The 27981-nt window shown below is 41.6% G+C and overlaps 1 protein-coding gene and 1 non-coding gene across 2 annotated transcripts; one reads left to right on the top strand and one right to left on the bottom strand.

The window, feature by feature from the left end:
* Window positions 1–532: 532 nt before the first annotated feature.
* On the bottom strand, window positions 533–22844 carry LOC101616334 (alcohol dehydrogenase class-3). The gene is made up of 9 exons (XM_004661637.3): window positions 22770–22844; window positions 19925–20026; window positions 18076–18217; window positions 17544–17631; window positions 10713–10932; window positions 10327–10587; window positions 5475–5610; window positions 1160–1298; window positions 533–964 (listed from the first exon to the last, which is right to left on the bottom strand). The coding sequence occupies exons 1-9, from the start codon at window positions 22779–22781 to the stop codon at window positions 940–942; spliced, it is 1125 nt and encodes a 374-aa protein (XP_004661694.1). The 5' UTR covers window positions 22782–22844; the 3' UTR covers window positions 533–939.
* Window positions 22845–27655: 4811 nt separating this feature from the next.
* LOC123458930 lies at window positions 27656–27762 on the top strand. The gene has a single exon (XR_006635865.1). It is a non-coding gene; the product is annotated as a U6 spliceosomal RNA (small nuclear RNA).
* Window positions 27763–27981: the final 219 nt, after the last annotated feature.

Here is a 27981-nt window from a genome sequence, read left to right as displayed (position 1 = left end):
ACCTAGGGATCCTCCTGTCTCTACTTCCCCAGTGCTTGGATTACAGGCATAGGCCATTGTGCCCAGCTTTTACTTGGGTGCTGGGGATTAGAACTCAGGTCCTTATATGTGTGTGGTAAGCACTTAACCAACACAGTCATCTCTCTAGCCCCCAGTAACACTATTTTAATATCCTAAAACTGTTTACATTTGTATAATCTGAGAAGAAAAGCAAAGGAAAACCTTTTTCTTTTAAAAAATAAGCATTTCTAATTGGGTGTGTCAGTACTCCACAGTAATCCCAGCTCTGGGCAGGTGGAGGCAAGAGGCCATCCTGGACTATGCAGTAGTAAGATGGACTCTCAAATTCTGCCTGCACTTTACATAGTGAAAACAATGGGAGAGAAACTATGAGAATGAACACAGAAAAAAAAAAGTAAGCTTACACACAAATACATATTTTTTTAAAAATTTATTTCATTAGAGAGACAGAGAGAGAGAGAGAGAGAGGGAGAGGGGTACACCAGGGCCTTCAGCCACTTCAAACAAACACCAGATGCATGCGCCATCTTGTGCATCTGGCTTACCTGGATACTAAGGAATTGAAATTGGCTTTGTAGGCAAGTGCCTTAACCGCTAAGTCATCTCTCCAGCCCCCAGAAATTATTTTTATTATGCTAAAATATCAGTAGTTATTTATGTAGCTAGTTCAGAAAACAGACTTGTGACTGTATTAGCCTTGTTCTTGATTATAGTGTTGCACACATTCCCTCTATTAGTTACCTTATTCAGAAAACAGACTTGTGACTATATTAGCCTTGTTTTAGATTATAGTGCTACACACATTCCCTCTATTAGTTACCAAAGGTCTAAGAGGCTGTGAATTTGCAAAATCTTCTGCCTGTCAGGCTGCTGCTATCAGATCACTGGAGAAGGTATCCTATGGATGGTTTTCTGAATTTAAATCTTTACAACAGTTCGGATGCTGTAAGAAAAGGAGACACAGTAAGCATAGATTTCAGATGATGTACTTTAAAAAATAATATTACGATAACTTTGATCCTCCATTGTAAACCCTGTCCTAATTGTAGCCATGCTGCTTACTATAAACAAACATAAAATTACATTTGTGTGTGCATTTTACATCAGTGTTCTGTAGCAGACAGCTAAAGAAGCTTACCTCTTCCCCGAGTGCATCAATTCAAAGGCTTCATTAATTTGGTTGAAGGACACATTGCCAGTCACAAACTCATCCACTTTTATCTTTTTGGACATATATTCAGACACTAGTTTTGGGACGCTTTCTACACTCTTCCACCCTAAAAGAAATCATGTACCTATGGATTAATTGGTGCAACAATTTCTACAGAATGTTTAAGAGAATTTACTTGGCAGGTGACATGAAGACATTTAAGAAAATAAGTTGCATTACAGGGAAATTAAATATTTCAAAATTGGTATGAAGTAAAGAAATTGTCATATCTTTAGTTATGATTTGAGTTATTGTCATTTTGCTGTATTAAGAGTTACTAAGAGTCAGGAGTGGTGGTGCAACCCAGCAATCGGGAGGCAGAGGTAGGAGGATCACTGTGAGTTTGAGGCCAGCTTGGAACTAGAGTGAGTTCCTGGTCAGTCTGGCTTAGAGTGAGGGCCTACACCGACAAAAAAGGTTACTAAAAGCTGGTCTTGGTTGCACAGGACTACAATTCCAGCTACTTTGGGGTGAGGCAATAAGGGACCGCAAGTTCAAGCCAAGCCTGATTTTCAAGGCTAGCCTGGACAACTTAGAGAGACTCTCTCAAAATAACAATAAAGGGCTATAGGAGAAATTGCAGAGGAAGTGGCGACATGCATACTGCCCTCACTACAAGCCTGATTATCAGCTCCAGGGCAATAGTGACAGACATGGTGATCAATCAAAACCCATCCAAGCACAAAACTAGAGGCTACAGAGAACTCTACACTAAATCAGACTGCCAAGAGGCCTGCCATGGCTCAGGGAACAGAGGGGCAGGAAGAATAAGAGCCACAGAGTAGGTAGGAATATCCCTGAGGCACAGTCCCCCTACTATCCCACAGGGACTGACTGAGGCCTTCATTGACCACATAGTGACTATTAAACCCCACTGACGAGGTCCCCACGGTAATGGGAGCAATGGGGAGGAGATAAAAGGTATAACCTGTTATATAAAATACAAAAAGTGACTATAAAAAAAAATAGGGGGCTGGAGAGATGGCTTAGCGGTTAAGCGCCTGCCTGTGAAGCCTAAGGACCCCGGTTCGAGGCTCGGTTCCCCAGGTCCCACGTTAGCCAGATGCACAAGGGGGCGCACGCATCTGGAGTTCGTTTGCAGAGGCTGGAAGCCCTGGCGCGCCCATTCTTTCTCTCTCCCTCTATCTGTCTTTCTCTCTGTGTCTGTCGCTCTCAAATAAATAAAATAAATAAAATAAATAAATAAATAAATAAATAAATAAATAAAAATAGGGTCTGGACTGAAGAGATGGTTTGGTAGTTAAGCCGCTTGCTTAAAAAGCCTAAGGGTCCAGGTTCGATTGCCCTGTACCCATGTAGAGCCAGATGTACAGGGTGGCACATGTGTCTGGAGTTCATCTGCAGTGGCTAGAGGCCCTGATGTGCCCATTCTCTCTTTAAAAAAAAAAAAAAGCACTAGAGATAAAAGTTCAGCTGTAGAGCACTTGCCAAGCATGTACAAAGGCACAGGTTTAATCCCTAGTACTAGAGGGAAGAGTTACTAAAGTAAATCTCTATTTAAATAATTATTTAGGTTTGGGCCAACTAATCTTTTTTTGTTTTGTTTTGTTTTTCCAACTAAGGTCTCATTCTAGCCCAGCCTGACCTGGAATTCACTATGTAGTCTCAGGGTGGCCTCAAACTCAAGGTGATCCTGCTACCTCCGCCTCCAAGTGCTGGGATTAAAGGCAGGCACTACCATGCCCGGCCCAACTAACTTTTCTAAAGATATAGTTTTCTAAGTAGCCCAGCCTAACCTCAAGCTTGCAACCCCCTCCCTGCCTCGGCTTCCCCAGTGGTGTTACAGGTATGACCATTCCTGGTCCAACTGAGACTTTAAAACTATGCAAGACAGAATTCTGGAAGTCTTAACAAGTTTATTTAGGTCCACAAAAGCAAATATTTTTGTAATTATGAGATTTAAGGAATAAAAATAACCTAATGCAATACAGGAATTTACTTCCTGGGTTTTAAATTCAACAATGAAACAGAGGATTAGTATTTCAGAACAATGAAAGTGAAAAACAGGAGTAGGATATCTGCAGTTATGCAATAAAATTTTAAACAAAGATGTTCCAGTTTCTTAGTTGTAGCCAAAGCAGCAATTAAATGAACAAAGATGCCATCTCATACTTTAAGGACATTTTGGACCAGTCTTCAAACCTCTTTTGAGCGTTTTCTAAATGTTCTTTACATCCTCCACCAATTATTCCCCCCATGTCAGAATTTTACATTTTTCCCTTAGACCTGATAATAGATGATTATAGCCACCCCTAATCTCTAGACCAAATCTTCTATTTACACCTCTGGGTCATACTTTGGCATTACAAAGGTCTGTACTATTGTGGTGAATTTCTCTTTACACATGGCAGCATGAGGCTCCAAGAACCCCTGCTTAGGCACCTAGGCTTTAAAGGTGCTTTCAAATCTAGCGGTGGTTAAGATAGTGCCCCTGGAGAGCATGTGTGCCTTAAACAGTCAGTGGTCAGTTCTAGGAGGCTGGAAAAGAGGGGTATACCTGTCAGACTTTTTCTTTCTCTTTCTTTTTTTTTTTTGCTTTTCAAGGTAGGGTCTCACTTTAGCCTGGGCTGACCTGGAATTCACTATGTAGTCTCAGGCTGTGCTCAAACTCATAGTGATCCTCCTGTCTCTGCTTCCCAAGTGCTGGGATTAAAGGAGTGTGCCACCATGCCCAGCCAGACTGACATTTCCTTCCTTCCTTTCTTTCTTTCTTTTTTGGTTTTTCAAGGTAGAGTCTCTGTGGTCCAAGCTGACCTGGAATTCACTCTGTATTCTCAGGGTGGCCTTGAACTCATGGTAGTCCTCCTATCTCTGGGATTAAAGGCATTCGTCACCATGCCTGGCTCAGACTGTCATTTTCTAAGGTAAATAAATACTGTAGCTTAAACAAGAAAAGTTTTGGCCACTCTCTCATTTTAGCCTACTTTCAAGAGCTTTTTTTTTTTTTTTTTGTAGTAGCTTTCAAAAACAATGGCATAATATGTGGCACAGGATCTTAGCATTTTGTTAATAATTCAAACACCATGTGATTTCCCCCCCCCACAACTTCCCCGTTTTTTTTGGGGGGGGAAGGGGAGAATTGGCATGCCAGGGCCTTAGCCAATGCAATTGAACACCATATGCTTGTGCCATCTAATGGGCATGTGGAACCTTGTGCTTGCTCCCCCCCCCCCAACCGGGAGGTAGGGTCTCACTCTAGCTCAAGCTGACCTGGAATTCACTGTGTAGTCTCAGGGTGGCCTCAAACTCACGGTGATCCTCCTATCCTCCTACCTCTGCCCCCGGAGTGCTGGGATTAAAGGCATGCACCACCACACCCACCCGGCTTTGCCTCACCTTTGTGCGTCTGGCTAATGTGGGATCTGGAGAGTAGAACATGGGTCTTTAGGTTTTGCAGGCAAGCACCTTAACCACTAAGACATCTCTACAGCTCCCTAGTTTTTTGTTTTTTTTTTTTGTAATTATGGATTTAATTCATTCACAGAAGTGGATGTATTTTCTGTTCCCTAGCCAAGCACCCCAGAAAAGATGAAAACTGTTTCCCAGCATTCTGCTGGTAGTTAGGTAACCCTTCCCTTCTTAGGGGAAAAGGATCACTTTGTCACTAGGTTTTGTCTAGTACTTTCAGTTTAAATTCTTTATTTGGTTTTTCGAGGTAGGGTTTCACTTTAGCCCAAGCTACTTGGCATTCACTATGTAGTCTTAGGGTGACTTTGAACTCACAGTGGTCCTCCTACCTCTGTCTCCCGAGTGCTGGGATTAGAAGTATGCACCATCACACCTGGCATATTTTCAGTGTTAAGTCTCAGTATTGGTTATGAGTAATACCAGTACTATTCTGAAAGAAGTCTGGTCATACCAAGTGATAACTGCATTCTCTAGAAAAGTAAGTAAAAATGTGACACCTACTAAGTCCAAACATTAGGCAGTGTGGCTGACACTGTTTACTTAGCCTGATGCCAGTTTCTCCCGTTTGTTCTGCCCAAAACTTCTGGTCAATTAACAGACTTTATTTTTAAAAGTAAGTAACAGAGGGCCATGGCTTCAGGAATAAATGCTGATTGAATTTGAAAGCCTTCTATTTAAATAACCTTGCATACAAATTATGATGAGAAGATGGCTCATAAGAATCTTACAAATAGAAGAAAATTAGCGTGGGATTTAAAATATGCCAGTGGGAACATGATAAGAGAAAATGTACTTATTTCATTCATTGAATTACCTCCAAAGGCAGTGCCTTTCCACGTGCGACCCGTCACCAGCTGGAATGGACGAGTAGCAATTTCTTCTCCCGAAGCAGCTACTCCAACCACCACACTGACACCCCAGCCTTTGTGGCACGCCTCAAGTGCTGCTCTCTGTAAGTAGAGAGATCAGGCTAAATCATAGGAGTCAACACACTGTGATGACAATGCCCACTTCCCTAGAAACCACTCATGGGAAAGGGTGACACTGAACTTAAAAAAAAAAATAAGTGCCTGCCGGGCATGGTGACGTACACCTTTAATCCCAGCACACAGGAGGCAGAGAGGTAGGAGGATCACTGTGAATTCAAGGCCACCCTGGGACTACATAGTGAATTTCAGGTCAGCCGGGGCTAGGGTGAGACCCTACCTTAAAATAAATAAATAAATAAGTAAGTGGCAGCAAATGTCCAAATTTACTGGTCACTAACTTTATTTATTTATTTATTTTTAAACATTTTATTTATTTGAGATACAGAAATAGGCAAGTAGAGAGAGAGAGAGAGAGAGAGAGAGAGAGAGAGAATGGGTGTGCCAGGGCCTCCAGCCATTGCAAACGAACTCCAGACGTGTGCGCCCCCTTGTGTATCTGGCTTACGTGGATCCTGGGGAGTTGAACCAGGGTCCTTAGGCTTCTCAGGCAAATGCCTTAACTGCTAAGCCATTTCCCCAGCCCACTAACTTTATTTTTATTGAATAATCATATTTAATAGGCAAAATCTGAACAAATTTAAAGCTTTTGTCTGCTTACTATTTTTTTAAAATTTACTTATTTGAGAGAGAAAGAGGCAGAGAGACAGAGAGAGAATGGTGTGCCAGGGGCTCCAACCATTGCAGAAGAACTTCAGACAAGTGTGCATATGACTTATGTGGGCATTGGGGAATCAAACTTGGGTCCTTAGGCTCACAGTCAAACACTTTTCTCCAGCTCCCCTGCTTAGTATTTTAAAAGCACACATACCCAATACCCACAATGGAGAAGAACGAATCTATACCACTCTCTTTTACCAGTTACAATTAATTACATAGCTGGAATGATGGCTCAGCAGTTGGCTTGCTTGCGAAGGCTGACAACCTGGGTTCGATTCCCAGTACCCAAGCAAAGTCAGATGCACAAAATAGCTTATGCATCTGGAATTCATTTGCAATGGCAGGATAACACAGTGTCTTCATTCTCTCTCCAATAAAGCAAAACAAAACAAAAAAAACTATGAATGGGATGGAGAGATGGCTCAATGGTTAAGGTGATTGCCTGCAAAGCCTAACAACCTGGGTTCCACTCCCTAGTACCCTTATAAAGCCAGATACACCAAGTGGCGTATGCATCTGGAGTTTGTTTGCAGTGGCTGGAGGTCCTCATACTCTCTCCTCTTGAAAATAAATAAAAATATATTTTTTAGAATGGAAAATACTTCTAAACATTGTTGGAATGGACAGGATTTTTTTTGGACAAGTCTCCAAAAACTATAGGAAATGAGACCAAAAACTAACAAATGTGATTACAAAAAACTAAAAGGCGTATGCCCAGCAAAGAAAACAGTGCAGGGACAACATCACTGAGAATATTTAAATTACGTATCTAATAAGGGGCTGATACCCAAAATTTGCAGGGCACTCAAAAATAAAACAAAATTCTAAATACCTGGCTACAAATGGGCAATAGACATGAATAGGCACTTTGCTTAGAAGTTGCCAATATATACGTAAAAAATGCTTAACATCACTAATCATCATGTCAATGAAAATCAAAAGCAATAAAAAAATTATCCCAGTAAGAATGGCTATTAAAAAAATTAGCTAAGGAGGGGCTGGAGAGATGGCTTAGTAGTTAAAGCACTTGCCTGCGAACCCAGGTTTGATTCTCCAGTACTCATATAAGCCAGATGTACAAAGTGATACATGTATCTAAAATTTGTTCACAGTGGCTAGAGGCCCTGGCATGCCTATTCTCTCTCTAGTAAGTAAAATATTAAAATAATTTTTTTAAAAAAGCTAAAGGTAAGTGTTTGTGAGGACATGGAATAGGGGCACACTATGTGGAAATATAAATTGCTACAGTCATTATGGAAATCTATTTGAAAATTCCTGAAAAAAGTGTACACATAAATACATACTACTGGGTATATGTACAAGGGACACATGAAGAAAGCTTACAGAAGTAACAGTAATATTTATTTATTTATTTATTTTGGTTTTACAAGGTAGGGTATCACTCTAGCCCAGGCTGACCTGGAATTTACTATGGAGTCTCAGGGTGGCCTCCAACTCACGGCAATACTCCTACTTCTGCCTCCCAAATGCTGGGATTAAAGGTGTGTGCCACCATGCCTGGCAGTAATACTTAAAAAAAAATTTTTTTTTTTTTAATTTGAGAGAGGGAAAGAGGCAGAGAAAGAGAGAAAGAGAGAAAGAATGGGCACGTCAGGGCCTCCAGCCATTGCAACCAACTCCAGATGCATGTGCCTCCATGTGCATCTTGCTTATGTTGGTCCTGGAGAGTTGAACCGGGATTCTTTGGCTTTGCAGGCAAACACCTTAACCGCTAAACCACCTTTCCAGCCCCAACAGTAATACTCTTCTTGAGTGTTTATTTAGTACCATCAAGGTGTTTTTATTATCTGTATTTTACAGATGAGAAACCAAAGTTTAGAAAAGTTAGTCCTTTGCTCAAGGTCACTGAGTTATGAAGTATGTGCATATCCAATTCCAAAGTACATCCTCATTTCCTTATGTTAACTTTCATTTAATGAGACAGACCTTTAACACTCAATGAAATATGGCCCAAATGACAGAGTGCTTGCCTAGCATGTACTATATCCTGGATTTGATCACCAGCACCATATATACCAGGCATGGTGGCACACACCTGTAATCTCAGCAATCAGGAGGCAGAGGTTGGAGGATCCAGTTTGAGGCTAGTCTGGGCAACATGAGACCCCATCTCTAAAATAAAATATGTGTAGTTTATATAGTTACTTTCCTCTTGTTTAATTAGAATTAATTATTTTTTTAAAATATTACTTATGTATTTAGTGAAAACAGTGGGCATTGCAAATCTGAAGTTTGGTTAGCCAGGCCAAATGACCGAACAGGTGCAATAGTAGCCTGTCTGTTATGGGAGGGAACAACTGTTTTCTAATTGGACTGGAGGCCCGCTCCATGGGAGGGAATATATACATGCCTGGTATTGAAAATGTAATCAAAAGCCTATGGTGGGGAGGTCAGGAGCCCTAGGGGTGTACCACCTGCTCTTATCTGGCTAAATGCATATATTATGCTCACCAAACTGTCCTGTAAGCAATCTACTTAATGTTCATACTCATTTATTTTTTAAAACATTTATTTACATTTATTTATTTATTTGTGAGAGAGAATGATGCAGAGGGAGAGGGAGAGGGAGGGAAGGAGGGAGAGAGACACAAAGAGAGAGAGAGACGCACACAGGGAAAGAGAGATACAGAGAGAGAGAGAGAGAAACACAAAGAGAGAGAGAGACACACACACACAGGGAGAAAGAGGGAGAGAATGGGCACATCAGGGCCTCTAGCCACTGCAAATGAACTCCAGATGCCTGCACCACCTTGTCATCTGGCTTATGTGGTCCCTGTCATACCCATATATTAATGCTACTCTCACTTTTGGTTAGAGAAGCTTTCCTTTTCAGATGGCGGTGACCACTATGATGACCCAAAATGTAACACAGTGCTGAGAAGTGACTGAGGAGTGCTCAACACTGAAATATCTCTATCACACTTTCCCTGGCTCAGGGTCCATTGTGGAATTGCTGGCGCAAAGAATGTAAGAGCCAAAGGAAGGGAAGGACTGCTTACAATGCAACTGTCCAGAGAGAAATTGGCCTAGATACCTTTGAACTTGTAGTGCCTAGAACCACCTTCACAAGACCCTCATAATAGGAGGAAAAAAGATGGTATCAAAATAAAAGAAACTAATGGAGAGAGGGAGGGGATATGATGAGGTGTAGATTTGTGAAGGAGGAAGTGGGGAGGGGAGGGAATTATCATGGTTTATTGTAAGTATGGATGCTGAAAATTAAAAAATATGAATGTATTAATTAGAGAGAGAGATAGAACAAATATTGGTGTGCCAGGGCCTCCAGCCACTGCAAACAAAGTTCAGATGTCTGCACCACCATGTGCATCTGGCTTACGTGGATTCTGAGGAGTCAAACTTGGGTGCTCAGGTTTCACAGGCAAGCACCTCAACTGCTAAGCCTTAAAATTAATTCTTATTAAGGCTTTCCTTTTTCTTTGTAAAAACCAAAGGTAGGGTCTCACTCTAGTTTAGGCTAACCTGGAACTCACTCTAGTACCAGGCTGGCATGGAACTTATAGTGATCCTATCCCAGCCTCCTGAGTGCTAGCATTAAAGGCATGTGCCACTGAACCTGGCCCCAAATAATTTTATTTATTTATTTATTTATTTATTTATTTATTTACTTACTTACTTACTTACTTATTTTGGTCATTCAAGGTAGGGTCTCACTCTAGTCCAGGCTGACCTGGAATTCACTATGTAGTCTCTGGGTGGCTTCGAACTCATGGTGATCCACCTATCTCTGCCTCCCTAGTGCTGGGATTAAAGGTGTGCACCACCACCACCATGTCCGGCTTATTTATCTATTTTTTTTTACTGACAATTTCCATAATTGTAAACAATATCCTAGAGTAATTCCCTCCCTCCCCCCCTTTCCCCTCTGAAACTCCAGTCTCCTTCATATCCCCTCCCCTTTCCAAAAGAACTTTTAATCTTAAAGAAATTGTACTTCAAACAAAATTCTATAAAAAAGGCAACAGAGCCAAGTGTACTCACCATGACCTTCACATTACCAATGCACTCAAAGGAATAGTCCACTCCTCCGTCAGTCATTTCAATGAGCACTTCCTGGATGGGTTTACTGAAGTCTTGGGGATTGATGCATTCAGAGGCTCCAAATTCTTTGGCTCTTGCAAATTTATCTTTATTAATGTCCACACCAATGATCCGGGATGCACCAGCCACTTTACAGCCCATGATAACGGCCAATCCAACTCCACCCAGGCCAAAGACAGCGCAAGTGGAGCCAGGCTCCACCTAACATGAAAGAAAGGCTATAAGGGACATACTCAACACACCACAGACCAGGCAACCTCACCTTTCAAGCAACCCTTGCTGAATTGAATTACAAGGTGGAAGTAAAACCCAGGCCAGTGTCTTACCTTCGCAGTGTTCACAGCAGCACCGTAGCCAGTAGAAATGCCACAACCAAGAAGGCAGACTTTATCCAAAGGCGCTGAAGGATCGATTTTAGCAACAGAGATGTCAGCCACAACTGTGTACTCAGAAAATGTGCTGGTCCCCATGTAATGCAAAATTGTTTTCCCTTTGCAAGTAAATCTGCTAGTACCATCTGGCATTAATCCTTTCCCCTGAGTGACTCTAAAGAAGAAAAGGATAATTGGTAGGGTAGTTCACATTTCATAAAATCTACAGGAAATCAGTTTTTAAAAATGGTCAGTAAATACTCAGAAAATTGTATTAAGATCAAAAGTCTAACTACTAACATACTCAATCATTTATCACATTTCAACAATACTTTCTTAGGTAAGTTCACAAAGGCTTTTATTCTTACCCAGCTTTCAGTACCTTCTGAACCTGCTATTAGATTACTGAGCTCACTTGAATAGGATCAGATATATTATTTAAGAAGCACTCCATAAGAATTTGTGAACAAGTATAATTTCATGACAGATGAAGCCAGAGCTAGGCGTGGTGGCAAACACCTTTAATCCCAGCACTTGGGAGGCAGAGGTAGGGGGATTACTGTGAGTTCAAGGTCAGCCTGAGACTACAGAGTGAATTCCAGGTCAGCCTGGACCAGAGAAAGACCCTACCTCAAAAAACCAAAAAGATGAAGCCATCACATGTTTAGATTTTTCTATAAGAGTTGGAATAAAGTCAGTTGTAGAGGCCAGGAAGCTAGAAAGGGCAATGAGGGAGGCAGGAGAGGGGCGGACTTAAAGGGAGGGGACAGTAGATATGCAAGTACAGGGTAGAATACTGGGGGCAGAATGGTTTATGGTTGGGTCAGGGGGTGGGAGGTGGGTTAATCAAAATTAAAGGTATCTTGTGTAAGTAATATGGATGCCTACTTCTTTGGTAGCTAATAATATGTATATTAAATGAGAGTTTGGGTAGAAGTATCCTGTGGAGGTAGATAATGTTGTGCCCAGAAGCAAACAGATTGTTATTAAGAAAATTTCAGTGCCAGGGGTGAGATATCTTCTGCTAAGTTGCTGGCCAGGGAAGTCCCTGATGACCTCAAAACACTGCAGGCTCTTATTGCCAAGGTTCTTGGTTGCCTACTAGAACTAGATGGGAAGACCCTATTGCTGAAGATTCCACATGCTGCAGCTGCAGGTGACTGAGAAATCAAGCTGAAGCTGAGCTGGAAGCCTCCTCCCTGTTGACTAGCTGTTATGATACTGGAAAGAGCAATGCAGCAAGTGGCTTTTGGGAGAAGAAAAGTCCTCAACAGTCCTAACCAGCAGTGGACCCTGCAAGCTTTAAGGGTGGCCAACAAGGCCAAATGTATTAACTGGTGCAATTGTGGCATGTCTGTTATGGGAGAAACCAACTATTCTCTCAAAATAAGTAAAATAAATAAATAAAATATTTTAAAAACAGATATGGTGGTGCACACCTTTAATCCCAGTACTGGGGAGGCCAAGGTTGGAGAATCACCATGAGTTGGGGCCAGCCGGAGACTACATAGCAAATTCCAGGTCAGCCTGAGCTAGAGTGAGGAGGCCCTAACTTAAAACAAAAAAAAAATAAACAAAACAGATAAAGCCAAAACCAGAATTTACATAAGAGGAAATTACAATCAACTACCCAATCCAGCTGATGAAAACAAATGACCTATCAGAAAGCATTTTTCTTTTTTCTTTAAACATTTTAGGGCTGGAGAGTTGGCGCAGTAGTTAAGACACTTGCCTGCAAAGCCTAAGGACCCAGGCTTGATTTGCCAGGTCCCATGTAAGCCAGATGCACAAGGTGGTACATGCATCTGGAGTTCATTTGCAGTGGTTAGAGGCCCTGGTGTGCCCATTCTCTCTCTCAAATAAAAATATGTGAAGGAGAAAATGAGGGAGGGGAGGGAATTATCATGGTTTACTGTCTGTAAGTATATAACCAAAAAATTATACATTAAAAATATATTTCAAAAAATGTTTTATTTGTTTATTTGTTTATTTATTTATTTGTAAGAGAGGGAACAGGCAGGCCAGGGCCTCTAGCCCACTGCAAACGAACTCCAGATGCATGCGCCACCTTGTGCATCTGGCTTACATAAATCAAACCTGTGTCCTTAGGCTTTTTGCAGGCAAGCACCTTAACCACTAAGCCATCTTTCCAGCCCTAGAAGTCCTTTTTCAAGTGTAACAATTACCAAAGCTTTGCATGTTTTTCTTCCCTTTGATTGTGCATTTGGTTATAAACCAAGAAAAAACAAATAAGCAAATAAACTCCAAACAGAATTTGTAACTCGAGAAGGCAACCAATAAAATAAATAATAAAATTACTTGTGATATCTTAGAACAGAGGAGAAGGATTTGCTTTAGAGCACTGACCAAGAAAGATCACTAGGTTCAAAATCTGAGTTAATTAGGCTGTTGTCTTACCAGAAAGAGCAAAGAACTAGCAACCTTCCTTACAGACTGCTATAAAAATCCATTGAGCTCACCACCGAAGCAGACTTAAAACATACCCACCAAGGCTAAGGAAATTTTGCGGAACAGGGGCAGAAAGATTGTAAGAGTCACAGGCTAGGACGTCATGCCCAGAGATACTGCCTCCTGTCAATAACTGACTGCTACTCCCACAATTCATAACCCATAAGTGGAATGGGGGCAGGGAAGAAGGAAAGATGGCACCAACACATGATGTATCCATACAAAGTATGTGCCCAATAATAAAAAATGATTCTCAAAAAAATAAAATTAAACCAAAAAAATCTAATGAGATGCTATGTCAAGCAACAGCACTGAACAGAGTATGATCTACTGAACATTTGTCATTTTGAACATTTTCATTTATTTATTTGAAAGCAAGAGAGGAAACAGCAGAGGGAGGGGGTGAGTGAGAATGGGCACACTAGGGCCTCCAGCCACTACAAACAAACTCCAAACGTATGCATCACCTTGTGCATCTGGCTTATGTGAGTCCTAGTGAATCAAACCTGGGTCCTTTGTCTTTGCAGGCAAGCGCCCTAATGGCTAAGCCATCTCTCCAGTCCACATTTGTCATTTTAAATAAAATCAACACTATAATTTGAGTACACTCAGAAAAATTACTGTAAAATATTTGTATGAATAAATATACAGACAAGGAGAAAACATGCAGCTTGTCCATACAATGCTGGTGGGAATATAAACTCTTATATTCACACTGGGGAGGTGTTGACGTGTTTCCAACAACCTAGCCACTTTAATCACAGGAAAACCCTCCAGAGAATGTTCTGCATATGTCCATCACAAAACATGTCTAAGAATGTCTCAAACAGTATCAATCATCATAGCTCCAAACTGGGAACAATTCGAACAGTATATTTAGAACAGAATATGACAGAGGCACAAAAAGTAAAGATGCACACAGCCACTTAGACATCACCCACAGACATCATGAATGGAGAAGCTTGACAGAGCACATGCTCAATTCTATCTATATGAAGTTATACTGGGAAAGCTACCTGGATAGTGGTAATCTCTGTGAGAATCAGGAACTGACTGGCCAGGGACACAGAGCAGTGCTGGTAGGGATCTCTATCCTATCTGAATGAAGGATTTAACCATCAGGCACATACACAACGCAAACATTCACTGGGCTGTGCAATTACTATGTGCATGCCAGAAGTACTGTTTTGGATGTATATTCCCCTTCAATTTAGAGCAGAGGTTAACTACAGGATGTAAATTGGCTCAAAGTTCTTTAAGTAGCCTTATCACATAGCTTACAATAGAATTACCTTTTCTGTGTCAAGGTGCTATGTTATCTTGTCTAAGCTTCCCACTAACGTTATGTGGTAACTTTTTATTGCTTTAATAGACTGTAAAATGGATTGTAAAATGACTTTCATTTATCACACAAACACATCCTTCCTTGAATATTTAGCCAGTTGTTATGGAAAGAGAATAGATTCAGAAAACTTTTCTCCCCCCTCCCCCTTTATTGGCTTTTCTTTCTTTCACTTTGTATACTAGGCGAGGCCTGGACTTGGCTAGGTAGCTCAGGCTAGCTTCAAACTCTTGATCCTCCCAAGTACTGGGATTACAGGTCCTAGCTACAAGATCTGTTTTATATCATTTTTAGGTAGGGTTTCACTCTAGCCTGGGCTGACCTGGAATTCACTATGTAATCTCAGGGTGGCCTTGAACTCACAGCGATCCTCTTACCTCTGTCTCCCAAGTGCTGGGATTAAAGGCGTGCACCACCATGCTTAGCTTTGTTTTATATCTTAAAAAAAAAATACTTTCTTTATATTTATTTACTTATTTGACAGAGAAATAGGGTGAGACAAAAAAAAAAAAAAAAAAAAAAGGGGGCATGCCAGGGCCTCCAGCCATCGCAAATGAATTCCAGACATGTGCACCCTCTTGTGCATCTGGCTTATGTGGGTCCTGGGGAATCGAACACGGATCCTTTGGCTTTGCAGACAAACACCTTAACTGCTCAGCCATCCCTTCTGCCCCGTTTTATATCTTAATGACTAGTGATACTAGGCAAATCCTTCTTAAAAAATGCATTTTATAATTTCATACACATATATATAATGTATTTTGATCATATTCATCCCCAAGTTACTCTCTCTTACTCCCTCCCATTCCTGCTGACCTCCTTTTTACTTTCCCAATGAATCCCACTCTTTCATGACTTTAAAAAAATATTTATTTTTATATAGAGAAAGAGGGGCAGATGAGAGAGAGAGGGACAGGAAAGAATGGGTGCACCAGAGCCTCCAGCCACTGCAAATGGACTACAGATGCATGTGCCACCATGTGTATCTGGCTTTACCTGGGTCCTGGAGAACTGAACCTGGGTCCTTTGGCTTTGCAGGCAAGTGTCACCACTAAGCCATCTCTCCAGCCCTCTTTCTTTTTTATTTATTTTATATATATGTGTGGTGGTTTGAATAGAATAGGTGGCCCCCAATATATTCAGTTATTTGTTTGTAGTTTGCATCTGTAGCCACCTGCTGGAGGCAATGTCACTGGGTGATCTTAAGGTATGGTGGTGGGTTTCTGATTTCAATCTAAAGATATGCAAAGTGTACCTAGCTGGAGTTGCTTAAGTGTGCTGTGCTGTGTGGCATTTTGGCTTTTGCCTTGTGCTTCTCTCTCTCTGTTTGGTCCTGTGAAGGCAGGCCAGCTTCTTCTGCCATTTATGGAACTTCCCCTGGATCTGTAAGCTTCAATAAATCCCTTCCTCCATAACTGTGTCTGGTCTGAAAGTTTATCTCAGTGAACCTGAAGCTGTCTGCTACAATACGTATATATTTTTTGTTTGTTTTCTTTTTCTTTGAGGTAGGGTTTCATGTTAGCTCAGGCTGACCTGGAATTCACTATGTAGTCTCAGGATGGCCTTGAACTCACAGTGATCCTCCCACCTCTGCCTCCCAAGTGGGATTAAAGGTGTGCACCACCACCCCTGGCACTTTATTTACTTATTTTTTCTTCCTTCCCCTCCCTCCCTCCCTCCGTCCTTTCTTCCCTTCTTCCTTTCTTGTTTTTGGTTTTTCGAGGTAGGGTCTCTGGCCCAGGCTGACCTGGAAGTGTCGGGGTGGCCTCGATCTCATGGTGATCCACCTACCTCTGCCTCCCAAGTGAGGGGATTAAAGGTGTACACCACCATGCCCGGCTTCTCCAGCCCTCTTTCATTACTCCCTCCCTCCATATTTCTGGTGACTGGATTTCATTTGGTTATCTTGCACGTGCATAGGTGGGGGTTATTTATTAGAGCACAGACAACTTATTAGTTGTTAGTAGCTGGGCCACTGAATAAAATAACTCCTCCCTCACTGGCCAACTGTTAACTGTCATTAGCTCTCAGAGTGTGGTGGGGCCTCATGAACTCTCCCATCCATTATGGAATGCTGATGGGCTCAATTTTGAGCAGATAACCCAAGTGCGGTGTGTTTATGATTGCAGTGGTCCTGTAATCTCCAGAAGACAGTGTTTCTTACCACAGCACTCCTCTCCACCCTCCAGCTCTTATACTCTTATCATCTTCTCTTCCCTGATGTTTCCTGAGCCTTGGAAGGGTTGGTATATATGTCCCATTTAAGGCCGAGCACTCAACAGTCCTTGTTCTCAGCACTGTGACTAGTTGTCTTTGTATTAACCACCTCCTGCTGCAAAAAGAAGTTTCTTTGAAAGCCAGGTATGGTGGCATACAACTTTAATCCCAGCACTTGGGAGGCAGAGATAGGTGGATCACCAAGAGTTCGAGGCCACCCTGAGAATAGTGAATTCCAGGTCAGCCTGGGCTGGTGTGTGACTCTACCTCAAGGAAAAAAAAAAGGAAGTTTCTTTGACAAAGGTGGCAAGAAGTACTATCTATGAAACCTTAATTTCTGAGTCTTGATTTTCTCATTCTTGAAAACAAGGATATAGCTGGGCTTGGTGGTACATGCCTTTAATCCCAGGACTAGGGAGGCAGAGATAGGACTGCTGAGAGTTCAAGGCCACCTGAGACTACTTAGTGAATTCCAGGTCAGCCTGAGCTAGAATGAGCCCCTACCTTGAACCCCCCCCAAAAAAAAAAAATAAAAAGAAAACAGGTATATTAGTAACCATAACAGCAAGGTTGCTTTAAAGAGATAATGAAAAATACATGTGAGAAGTGCTCAATGGATTGCCACACGGTCACTTATTATTACTATAAGCTTTTGTTTTAAGAATACAATAAAAGATACTAAGCCCTGAATTCCCGGTCAGCCTGGGCTAGAGTGAGACACTACTTCGAAAAACCAAACCAAACCAAAAAATACTAACCTTATTTTCTGGCAAAGGTTTGTTTTAGGGTTTAGACAAAATTTGCATTCTCCACACTGAGGAATGTAAAGTGGGATGACAGTGTCACCTGGGAAACAAATGCAAAGTAATTATCCTTGAAGGGCTGACATCTGGTTCTCAATTATACAGCAGCCTCTGCTAATTCTTATTCCTGTCAGCTAATGTTGCTCTGCAAAGTACTCCAAGGTTTAAAACTTTACCTGAACATCATTCTGATACTGACTATAGTCTTGCCACAGTGTGTTTCAATATACGGACTAACTGATACATCTCTAACGTTCTTAATTTGCCAAAATTGGCTTTGGGAACACACTTCAAATAGGTTCAAATGAAGAGTAGCTTGCAAAATCTGACAGGAAAAAGAAGTCCAAATATCTGTGCTTCCCAGATGAGAAATGTAATCAATCTGGCCAACTTTCTTCATAAACTGTTGTATAGCTTATCAGAAAAGTAAATTCATATAGAATTAAGTCATGGCAATTAAATTAAGTGGTTTAAATATTTTCATTACCTGCCTTTAGCTTCGTAACTCCTTCACCAACACTTTCCACAATCCCAGCACCTTCGTGTCCCAAGATCACTGGGAAACACCCCTCAGGGTCAGCTCCACTCAGGGTGTAGGCATCAGTGTGGCAAACTGCAGTAGCAATGATCTACCAGGACATTAAATAAAAAGCACAGAAGTTGTGTGTGTTTGCACTTCATGATACAAGTCAAATGAAAGACATTTTTCTTTAGCAATACTGTGTTGATTCTCAGATGTATTTCTTTATATTTTAACTCCTCCAAAATCAGCAAGTGTTTATAACCCCTGTGTCCTAGCATTTATTCTTGGCAGCATACACACAAATAAATATGTATTTTGTTGTTTTTAAATTTTTTTGTTCATTTTTATTTATTTATTTGAGTGATAGAGAAAGAGGCAGATAGAGATAGAGAGATAGATAGATAGATAGATAGATAGATAGATAGATAATGGGAACGCCAGGGCCTCCAGCCACTGCAAACGAAATCCAGATGCATGCGCCCCTTGTGCATCTGGCTAACGTGGGACCTGGAGAATCAAACCTTGAACCGGGGTCCTTAGGCTTCACAGGCAAGTGCTTAACTGCTAAGCCATCTCTCCAGCCCATTTTGGGTTTTTTTTTTTTTTTTTGAGGTAAAGTCTTGCTCTAGCCCAAGGTGACCTAGAATTCATTATGTACTCTCAAGCTGGTCTCAAAAGAGAGTACTGGGATTAAAGGCATGCACTACCATGTTAAACACAAATATTTTTAAAAATGAAATAACTAAATAAACCCCCAAAGAAAACCCAGAGTAGAATGCTAAAAACAAAGTTTTATAAGCGTCAAGATCTCTCCTGCTGGGTTCTTTTGCAATATGCTTCTTTCTTGGGATAAGTTCCTTTCTCAGTTCAATGAAGGTTGAGCAGCACCAGACTAATAAATGCGCTGAACCCTGGCCTTACTTGCTAGGTATACTGAAAAGCTCTCTTAGCAAAGGGACTTCATTAGCTCATTGCTCTAGTCAATTTGTAACCTCATACCAATGTTTTTATTTTTAGAGAGGGTGGGAGGGAGAAAATTGGAACACCAAAGTCTCAGCCACTGCAACAGAATGTCAGACACTTGTGCCACCTAGTAGGCAGGTGTGACCTTGCACTTTGCTTCACCTCTGTGTGTCTGACTAATGTGGGATCTGAAGAGTCGAACATGGGTCCTTAGGCTTTGTGGGCAAGCATGTTAATCGCTAAACCATCTCTCCAGCGTCCATTTTTTTTTAAAAGGACTTAAGCCATTTCTCCAGCCCTCTTGCCAATTTTTTTATTTGAAGTCCTCTCTAACAAAACAGAAGGCTTTTTGTTTTGGTTTTTCAAGGTAGGGTCTCACTCTAGCTCAGGCTGACCTGGAATTCACTATGGAGTCCCAGAATGGCCTTGAACTCACAGTGATCCTCCTACCTCTGCCTCCCAAGTGCTGGGATTAAGGGTGTGCACCACCACACCTGGCATCATTCTTTCTTACTGATTCTACTATGACACCAAACATTGTAAATTATGGAAACAGCAAAAAGGAGAGGATCCTATAAAGGTTCCTTCAAAGCAAACAGTAAAGTTATATTGTGGCAATCCACTAATCTATGGGTTTGGATGCTCAGTACCAGAGGAAATTCAGAAAGATGGAGAGGACTGCTGCAAGGAAGAGCACATGAGAGCATGCTGTGATTCTGAGGGTGGATGGCTTCCAGTGCCTTCTCCTAGATACTGCCTTTTGGGGTTTATCCTCTGTAGACCTCAGATCTCAGCTACCCAGAGACTCATTCTAAGCTTTGTCCCATGGTGCCTTAGACAGCATGCTTACCTTAATCCGAACTTCATGCGCCCGTGGAGGTGCTACCTCTATCTCTTCGATGGAGAGAGGCTTACCAGCCTCCCAGGCAACCGCAGCCTTGCACTTGATAACCTAAAGCAGGGAAAAGAAAGAAGTAAACTATTTGTTCTCCAAAATTAGTAAATGACTTCATGGTCAACTCAGGTATCTATGAAAGCTAATCTTAGAAGTATATCACAGATTCATAGAAAAACATTTCCCTCCAAGTGATAGAATTTTTTTTAGATTTCATATAAACAACGGACTTTAAAATCACTTAAAATTGACGACTACCTGATTAGCTAGAAAAGCTTCTTTTGGCTAAAAAGCTTTATTAAATAGCCTCCTACAATGCATAAACAGGTGAAGAACATATGTCTCAGGCTGTGGGATCTAGCTCAGTCTGTAGAGCTCTTGCCTAGCAAGCTTATACAAGGCCCTGAGTTCAATTCTCAGCAGATAAAAAAGTAAATCAAACCAAACTCACTCAGGTCTTATCAGTAGGATATTTAATAATATGCCCTACTAAACTCTTTTGCTCAAGATAGCTTAAATAGCACCAATTTAGTACAAGACTGCACAGTAGAAAGGATGCTAAGAAATGAGGGATACATAAGAACAGCGTAACTATGCATTATAACTATGCCAATACATTAGCCATTTGCCGTATGTGGCTACTGAACATTAGAAACATGGTCAGTTTGAACCGAGACAGGCTATAAATGTAAAACTATCTCTGGACTTTTAAGACAGTATAAACTGGCTATGGTGGTGCATGACTTTAATTCCAGCACTTGGGAGGCAGAGGTAGGAGGATCACTGTGAGTTTGGGGTCACCTTGAGACTACATAGTGAATTCCAGGTCAGTCTGGGGCTAGAGACCCTACCTCGAAACACAAAAAACAGAAAGAAAAAAAAAAAAAAAAGGCAGGGGGAGAGACACTAAGGGTAAAAAAAAAATTCTCAATATATTAAAAAATATTGATTACATGTTGAAATAGATCTTGAATATATTAGATTATATACATATTAAGATTTACCTGGTTTTCTTCTTCTTTTTGAGGTATGGTCTTACTCTAGCCCAGGGTGACCTGGAATTCACTATATAATCTCAGGGTGGCCTTGAACTCATGGCAATCCTCCTACCTCTGCCTCCCAAATGCTGGGATTAAAGGTGTGTGCCACTACACCAGGCTCACCTGTTCTCTTTCATTTGGATACTGGAACATTTAAAATGGTGTATAGGACTTATATCATGTGTCTTCAGCATAAACTGTAGAGTCAGGTTAGCTCTTCATTTTCAGAGAAGCAAGAAGAAAGGTTAGGTTTTGATGAACTCACATTAATGGTTATGAAATGTGTTGACAGAATAAAGATTGCAAGCCCAGTGGGCTTACATCAGTCAGACTTAACAGTCAATAATTGCAGTGTGATTTAAAGAAACAGGCACAAAGTGAACAGTGATTTAAAGAAACAGAATGTGAACAGTGAAGGAAGAGTGTAATTTCATTTGGTGGATTTGGGAAAGCATCACTTTTAACCTGTGCACTGAAGGATGAGGAAGAAAAGTGATTAAACACCCTCAAACAGGGTGGTTATGAGGAGTGAATAAAAATAAACATGAAGTACCTAACACAGTTTCTGTCACAGTGCAGCTTTGCAAATGTTAGTACTTATCTGTGGAACAAGTTTAGGAAAAGGAGCGTTGGGCTACATGCAGATTTAAGACTTGGGTAAATACTGAGGCTGATGTAGATATCAAATCTGAAATCATAGACAGTTCAGACATACTAGCTTTTTTTTTTTCCACCTCAATGTACCAGTTTGCAAAACGAAATACCACAGGATCGAAATTATAATAGTAAAATCCGAGTCATGTATCTAGGGATCCAAAGTAATACTATAAGAAAAATTCATTCAGAGTCTAAGTCAGATAGATGACTTCCCCTTTAAAAAACAAAGCCCCACTCTAAATCCAGGGACACGGCCTTACTTCAGCTATGAGCTACCAAAGGAGTTACAAGTTTGCACCTTGTCTGAGAACTGTCGCGAATAAGGAAGGGTTGACTAAAAGATCGTTTAGAGTTTAACTCTTCAAAGTCAACACATAAGGCAGGGGGAGAGACACTAAGGGTAAAAAAAAAATTCTCAATATATTAAAAAATATTGAATATTTCTAGAAAATGCCTAAAATCTGCAACACATTAAAATTTATTTTTTACGTATTTCTGCCTTTGTTATTTGCATCTCAGGATCTTGAAACACAGTAACATAACTGAGTCCGTACTAAATCACAATGTTGGTGGGATTGATCACTGGGTACACACAACTTTTTAAGCTGCAAGTTCGGCCTGTTTACTGGGATAACACCTGGCAAGGGTGTTCCGTCAGAATTAGAGGAGAATGTAAGTGTCGGTGCTAAGACTTCAAGAAATGCACTCCTTGGTGGCACAGTGATGAAGCGTAGGCAAACTTATCAATTGCAGCTAAGAAACACAAGCACCGGAGGGGTCCAGAGCACGGTTCGGGACCCAGCTTTGCCACCTTCATGGCTCGTGGAGGACAATGGCCGCTCCTAGGCCTCCGTCGTGCGCGCTCCGCCCCACTCCGAGGCTCCCCGCGGCCCCGTCCCGCTCCCGCCGCTCTGGGGCAGAGAGAAAGCTGCTTTCCAAGCGGCGGCCAACAGCCAGCTTCTTCCTCCTCCCCGCTGGGCTCGCGGCAGGCGCTGCTCCGGCCTCGGTATCGGAACCCCGTCCCGGGCCCAGTCGGCGCCCGGGGATGCCTGCCGCCCGTGCTCACCCTTCCTCGGGCCGGGGCCCCGCGCGCCCCGCGCTACCTGGTTCGCCATGATCGCAAGTTCCAGCTCGCGCCGCGCACCTCCGGGACGCCGCTAAGGGGAAGCGGGCTGTGGGCGGGGCGCGCGCGGGGCGGGGCTGCGTGGGAGCGTGGCCGCGTGGGGCGGGGCGGGGCTGCGTGGGAGCGTGGCCGCGTGGGGCGGGGCGGGGCGGGGCGGGGCGGGCGGGGCGGGCGGGGCGGGGCCGCGTGGGGCGGGGCGGGGCGGGGCGGGGCGGGCGGGGCGGGGCCGCGTGGGGCGGGCGGGGCGGGGCGGGGCGGGCGGGGCCTGGCGCGCAGAGGGCGCTTTGCTGCGGCTGGAGAGGGACGACTAGCTAGCTGTAAAGCATGCTTGTGGGGCAGAGCATCTGCTCTGTTGGTTTTTTGTTTGTTTGTTTTTTCGAGGTCGGGTCTCACTCTTACTCAGGCTGACCTAGAATTCACTATGGAGTCTCAGGCTGGCCTCGAACTCACAGCGATCCTCCTCCCTCTGCCTCCTGAGTGCTGGGATTAAAGGCGTGTGCCACCACGCTGGGCCCGTGTAGCTTTAATATTATTTTATTTATTTGCGTGTGTGTGTTGGTGTGTGTTTGTGCCAGAGGGGTTTGGGCACGCCACCACTGGACAGGCCACTGCAAACCAACTTCAGAACCATGCACCACTTTTTTTTTTAAAATTTTTATTAACATTTTCCATGATTATAAAAAAAAAAAATTCCATGGTAATACCCTCCCTCCCCCCCACACTTTCCCCTTTGAAATTCCATTCTCCATCATATTACCTCCCCATCTCAATCATTATAGTTACACATGTATAATACCAACCTATTAAGTACCCGCCTCCCTTCCTTTCTCTTCCCTTTATATCTCCTTTTTAATTTACTGGCCTCTGCTACTAAGTATTTTCCATCTCACGCAGAAGCCCAATCATCTGTAGCTAGGATCCACATATGAGGGAGAACTGGTGCTTGGCTTTCTGGGCCTGGGTTACCTCACTTAGTATAATCCTTTCCAGATCCATCCATTTTTCTGCAAGTTTCATAACTTCATTTTTCTTTACCGCTGAGTAGAACTCCATTGTATAAATGTGCGACATATTCATTATCCATTCATCAGTTGATTGACATGTAGGCTGGTTCCATTTCCCAGCTATTAATAAATTGAGCAGCAATAAACATGGCTGAGCACATACTTCTAAGCAAATGAGATAATTCCTTCAGATATATGCCTAGGAGTGCTATAGCTGGGTCATATGGTAGATCAATCTTTAGCTGTTTTAGGAACCTCCACACTGATTTCCACAATGGCTGGACCAGATTTCATTCCCACCAGCAGTGTAGAAGGGTTCCTCTTTTTCCACATCCCCGCCAACATTTATGATCATTTGTTTTCATGATGGTGGACAGTCTTGACAGGAGTGAGATAGAATCTCAATGTAATTTTAATCTGCATTTCCCTGATGACTAGTGATGTTGAACATTTTTTTAGATGCTTATATGCCATTTGTATTTCTTCCTTTGAGAATGCTTTATTTAGCTCCATAACCCATTTTTTGATTGGCTTGTTTGCTTCCTTATTATTTAACTTTTTGAGTTCTTTGTATATCCTAGATATTAACCCTCTATCAGATATATAGCTGGTGAAGATTTTTTTCCCATTCTGTAGGTTGCCTCTTTGCTTTTTTCACTGTGTCCTTTGCAGCCATGCCCCACTTCTTGTGGCCAGCTTTGTGGGCACTTCCAAGTTTACCCTCAAATGCTTCTTGTGCATAGTGCATAGTTTTATTAAAATGACAAGACACATGAGTAACTTTCTTTTACTTTCAAGGCTCATTTGCATTGTATATTCCATTGTGTACACCTTACGGAATTGATGATCTCAGCAGTTCTGTCCAAAGTCCTTCCCTCCCTTCATGGCTGCTGCTTTGGTTCAGGCTCTTACTTCTAACAGGGTTGGGAATACTTCCCATTTAATTTCCATAATGCCAAACTGCTGAATCTAATCAACCTACGTGTCCCATCCAGAAACTGTTTAAATTAATAACTCACTCTTCGTGACCACTCTAGGACATAAATTGATACATTTCCTTTCTGACGCTTAGATTTTTTTTTTTCCTTTTTGAGTGAGTAGGATTATATACAAACTAGTGTCATTACTCTAAAAATCTTTAAGGGCTAAAACATGGGTAACATCCAAACTTTAGTCAGGTCAAAGAGTTTTCTTTTTTTTTTTTTTCTTGTGGAAGATATATTATTTAACCTCTTGGATGAGACCTTTGCATTTTTTAAAATATTTATTTATTTATTTGAGAGGAGAGAATGAATGGGCGGCCTCTAGCCACTACAAATGAACTCCAAACACATGTGCCATCTTGTGCATCTGTCTTTCTGGTGCATCTGGTGTCATGGGTTCTGGGGAATCAAACCTGGGTCACAGACAAGCACCTTAAGCCATTTCTCCAGCCTGACCTTTGCATTTTTTTTTTTTTCCCCAAGGTAGGGTCTCACTGTAGCCCAGCTGACCTGGAAATCACTATGTAGTCTCAGGCTGACCTCAAATTCATGGTGATCCTCCTACCTCTTCTTTCTGAGTGCTGGGATTAAAGGAGTGCATCACCACACCTGGCCTGACCTTTGCATTTTTGTTGGGCATTATTTAACAACAAAGCTTCTGATTTCTGGTTTGACATGTAATGAGAGTAGAAGGATCACTTCAGTAAAAAGCTGAACAAATTGAGGAATTAACAATTCATTTTACATCTGTAAGAGAAGTTAGGTCATAGGAAAACTGCTGTCCTCAACTGAGGGGGAGAGAGGAGAGGGGGAAGAATGAATGATGAGGATGAATACAGAGAATCACAATTTGCCAGAACAGAAATCCATCACTGTAGGAACTAGCACCGGGGCAGGAGAATCTGAATTGTGCTTATGAATGCTGGAGTATCATGTGGTTTAGTCTGAACATTTAGAAACTCTGGGGGCACCCAGTCATGTGGGGTGAGAGGAGTACTGTCATACTGGGTAAATTTTACCACCATTAGCTCTCAATGAATGGAAGAAAAATTCCTTACTGTTTTCCCTACTGTTTGTTTAAACAATCAAACATTTTGAAATATGCCAGGACACTCTGTCTTTAATAAGGCTTTTCTTCAAGAAAAGTTATTTAACCAATGCCTAATTTATTAATTTTATCATTGCTTAATCAAAGGGAAAGAAAGGAAATGTTCAATTTCAGTTCCTCTGGCTGCCCTGTACCTTGGGAGGTGGGGGAGCTAAACAGGAAAAACAGTTCCAAGGTTCACAGACCTTAGACTCACTGAAAGACTCAGATCAAATCAGAAAATTAGGAATGCTTCCCTTTCTATGCCTTACACTTACTAGGTCCTATTTACTGCAGTCATTCTTACTCAGTATATCATGTCTGCATTTTAATAAAAATTATAAAGCACACTAAAAGGCAAGACACAGTTCAATATGGACATCAGAACCTGATGCAGAGGATGCATACAAAACAACTATTAGTACTATTCTTAGGATTTTAGTGGAAACCATAGGCAACATACAAGAACAAATGGATAATGCAAAGTAGAATTTTCTATTCTGCAAGATATAACATTAAGTGAAAAGACAAGCCATAGATTAGGAGAAAATACTATCAAAAAACATTTTGATAATGGACTGTTATCCAAAACGACTTTTGAAAATGCAACCCCAAGGAAACTATTTCTCACTAAGAAGAAATACAGAGGGTAAGTAAGCATATGAAAGAAGTTTAACATGGGCCGTGGTGGAGCACGCCTTTAATCCCAGCACTTGGGAGGCAGAGGTAGGAGCATCATCGTGAGTTCAAGGCCACCCTGAGACTATGTAGTGAATTCCAGGTCAGCCAGGGCTAGAGTGAAACCCTACCTCAAAAAATAAAAAAAATTAAAAAAATATGTTCAACATTATATAGCATTAGTTAATTGCAAATTAAAGCAACAATGAGCCAATGTCCAAAATAGTGACACCACCAACTGTTGCTGAGGATGTAGAGCAGTAGGAAATCATTTAGTACTCTAGGAAAGGCACAATGGTAGAGCTGCTTTGAAAAACAGATTGGCAGTTCTTTTCAAAGCTAGCCATATTCTATTCTGTGAACTAGCAGATGTACTGTCTTGTAGTTGCCCAACTGAAACAGTAAACTGTATACCAATGTTTCTAGTACCTTTACTCCTAATTACTACAACTTGGAAGCAATCAAGATGACCTGCTCTAGGTAAATGGATAAGCTATGGTACAACTAGACAATGGGATGTTACTAGATAGTTAAAAATAAGAAAATAACCTGAGCTATCAAACCATGAAACAATATGGAGGAAACAAATACAAGAGGCCAACCTGGAAAGATTACTTACTCTTCAATTCTAACTATATGAGATTCTTGAAAAGGCAACACTTTAAAAAGAATTAAGACATCAATGGCTGCCAGAGTTTAGAGGGGAGGACAGAATTAGTAGTCAGAGCACAGAGATGTTTATGGCAATGAAACTATTATCTATGATATTATAATGATGGATGCATGTCATTATACATTTTTACAGACTCAGAATATACAGCAAGATCAAAGAAATATGCCTGGGGCTATATAGTTCAGTGATAGGGCACTTGCCTAGCATGTGCAAGGCTCTGGGTTCAAATTTCATCAACATACACACACACAGCCATTGCCATAGTCCCAGTTGCATGATACTTTCCAAGAGAAACTGTTAACAGATGTACGTTCACTTTGGGTAAGCCACAGATAACAGATCAAAGTAACAATTGCATAAAAATCCAACTTGGTGAGCCACTGAGTTTATTGGGTTGCTTATAAAGTACAGGAGAGGGGTTACATATAGAACTATGAGTAAGTGCTCAATTCAACAGCACATATACTAAAATTGGAACAATACAGAGAAGATTAGCATGGCCCCTGCACAAGGATGACACGCAAATTCGTGAAGCGTTCCATATTTTTGTTAAAAAACAAAACAAAACAAAAAAAGAACTATGAGTAATACAAAGGCAGCTTGCATTGCTGAAAAACCCTCCCCAGGATAGGTGACAATTCACTGCACAATATTTGAGAGGCACCAAAATGATATATTAAACTCTTTTGGGGGGATGGGACACAGAAAAAGAGGAAGGGCATCTACTTGCAGCTGCAGATGAGAATATGATAGTGAGATATTCCTTG

This window comes from Jaculus jaculus, chromosome 2 (genome assembly GCF_020740685.1).
Source record: "Jaculus jaculus isolate mJacJac1 chromosome 2, mJacJac1.mat.Y.cur, whole genome shotgun sequence".
In the NCBI taxonomy this organism is placed as follows: domain Eukaryota; kingdom Metazoa; phylum Chordata; class Mammalia; order Rodentia; family Dipodidae; genus Jaculus; species Jaculus jaculus.
Note: the sequence above shows the minus strand (reverse complement) of the source record. Positions and strands in the feature narration are given on the sequence as shown.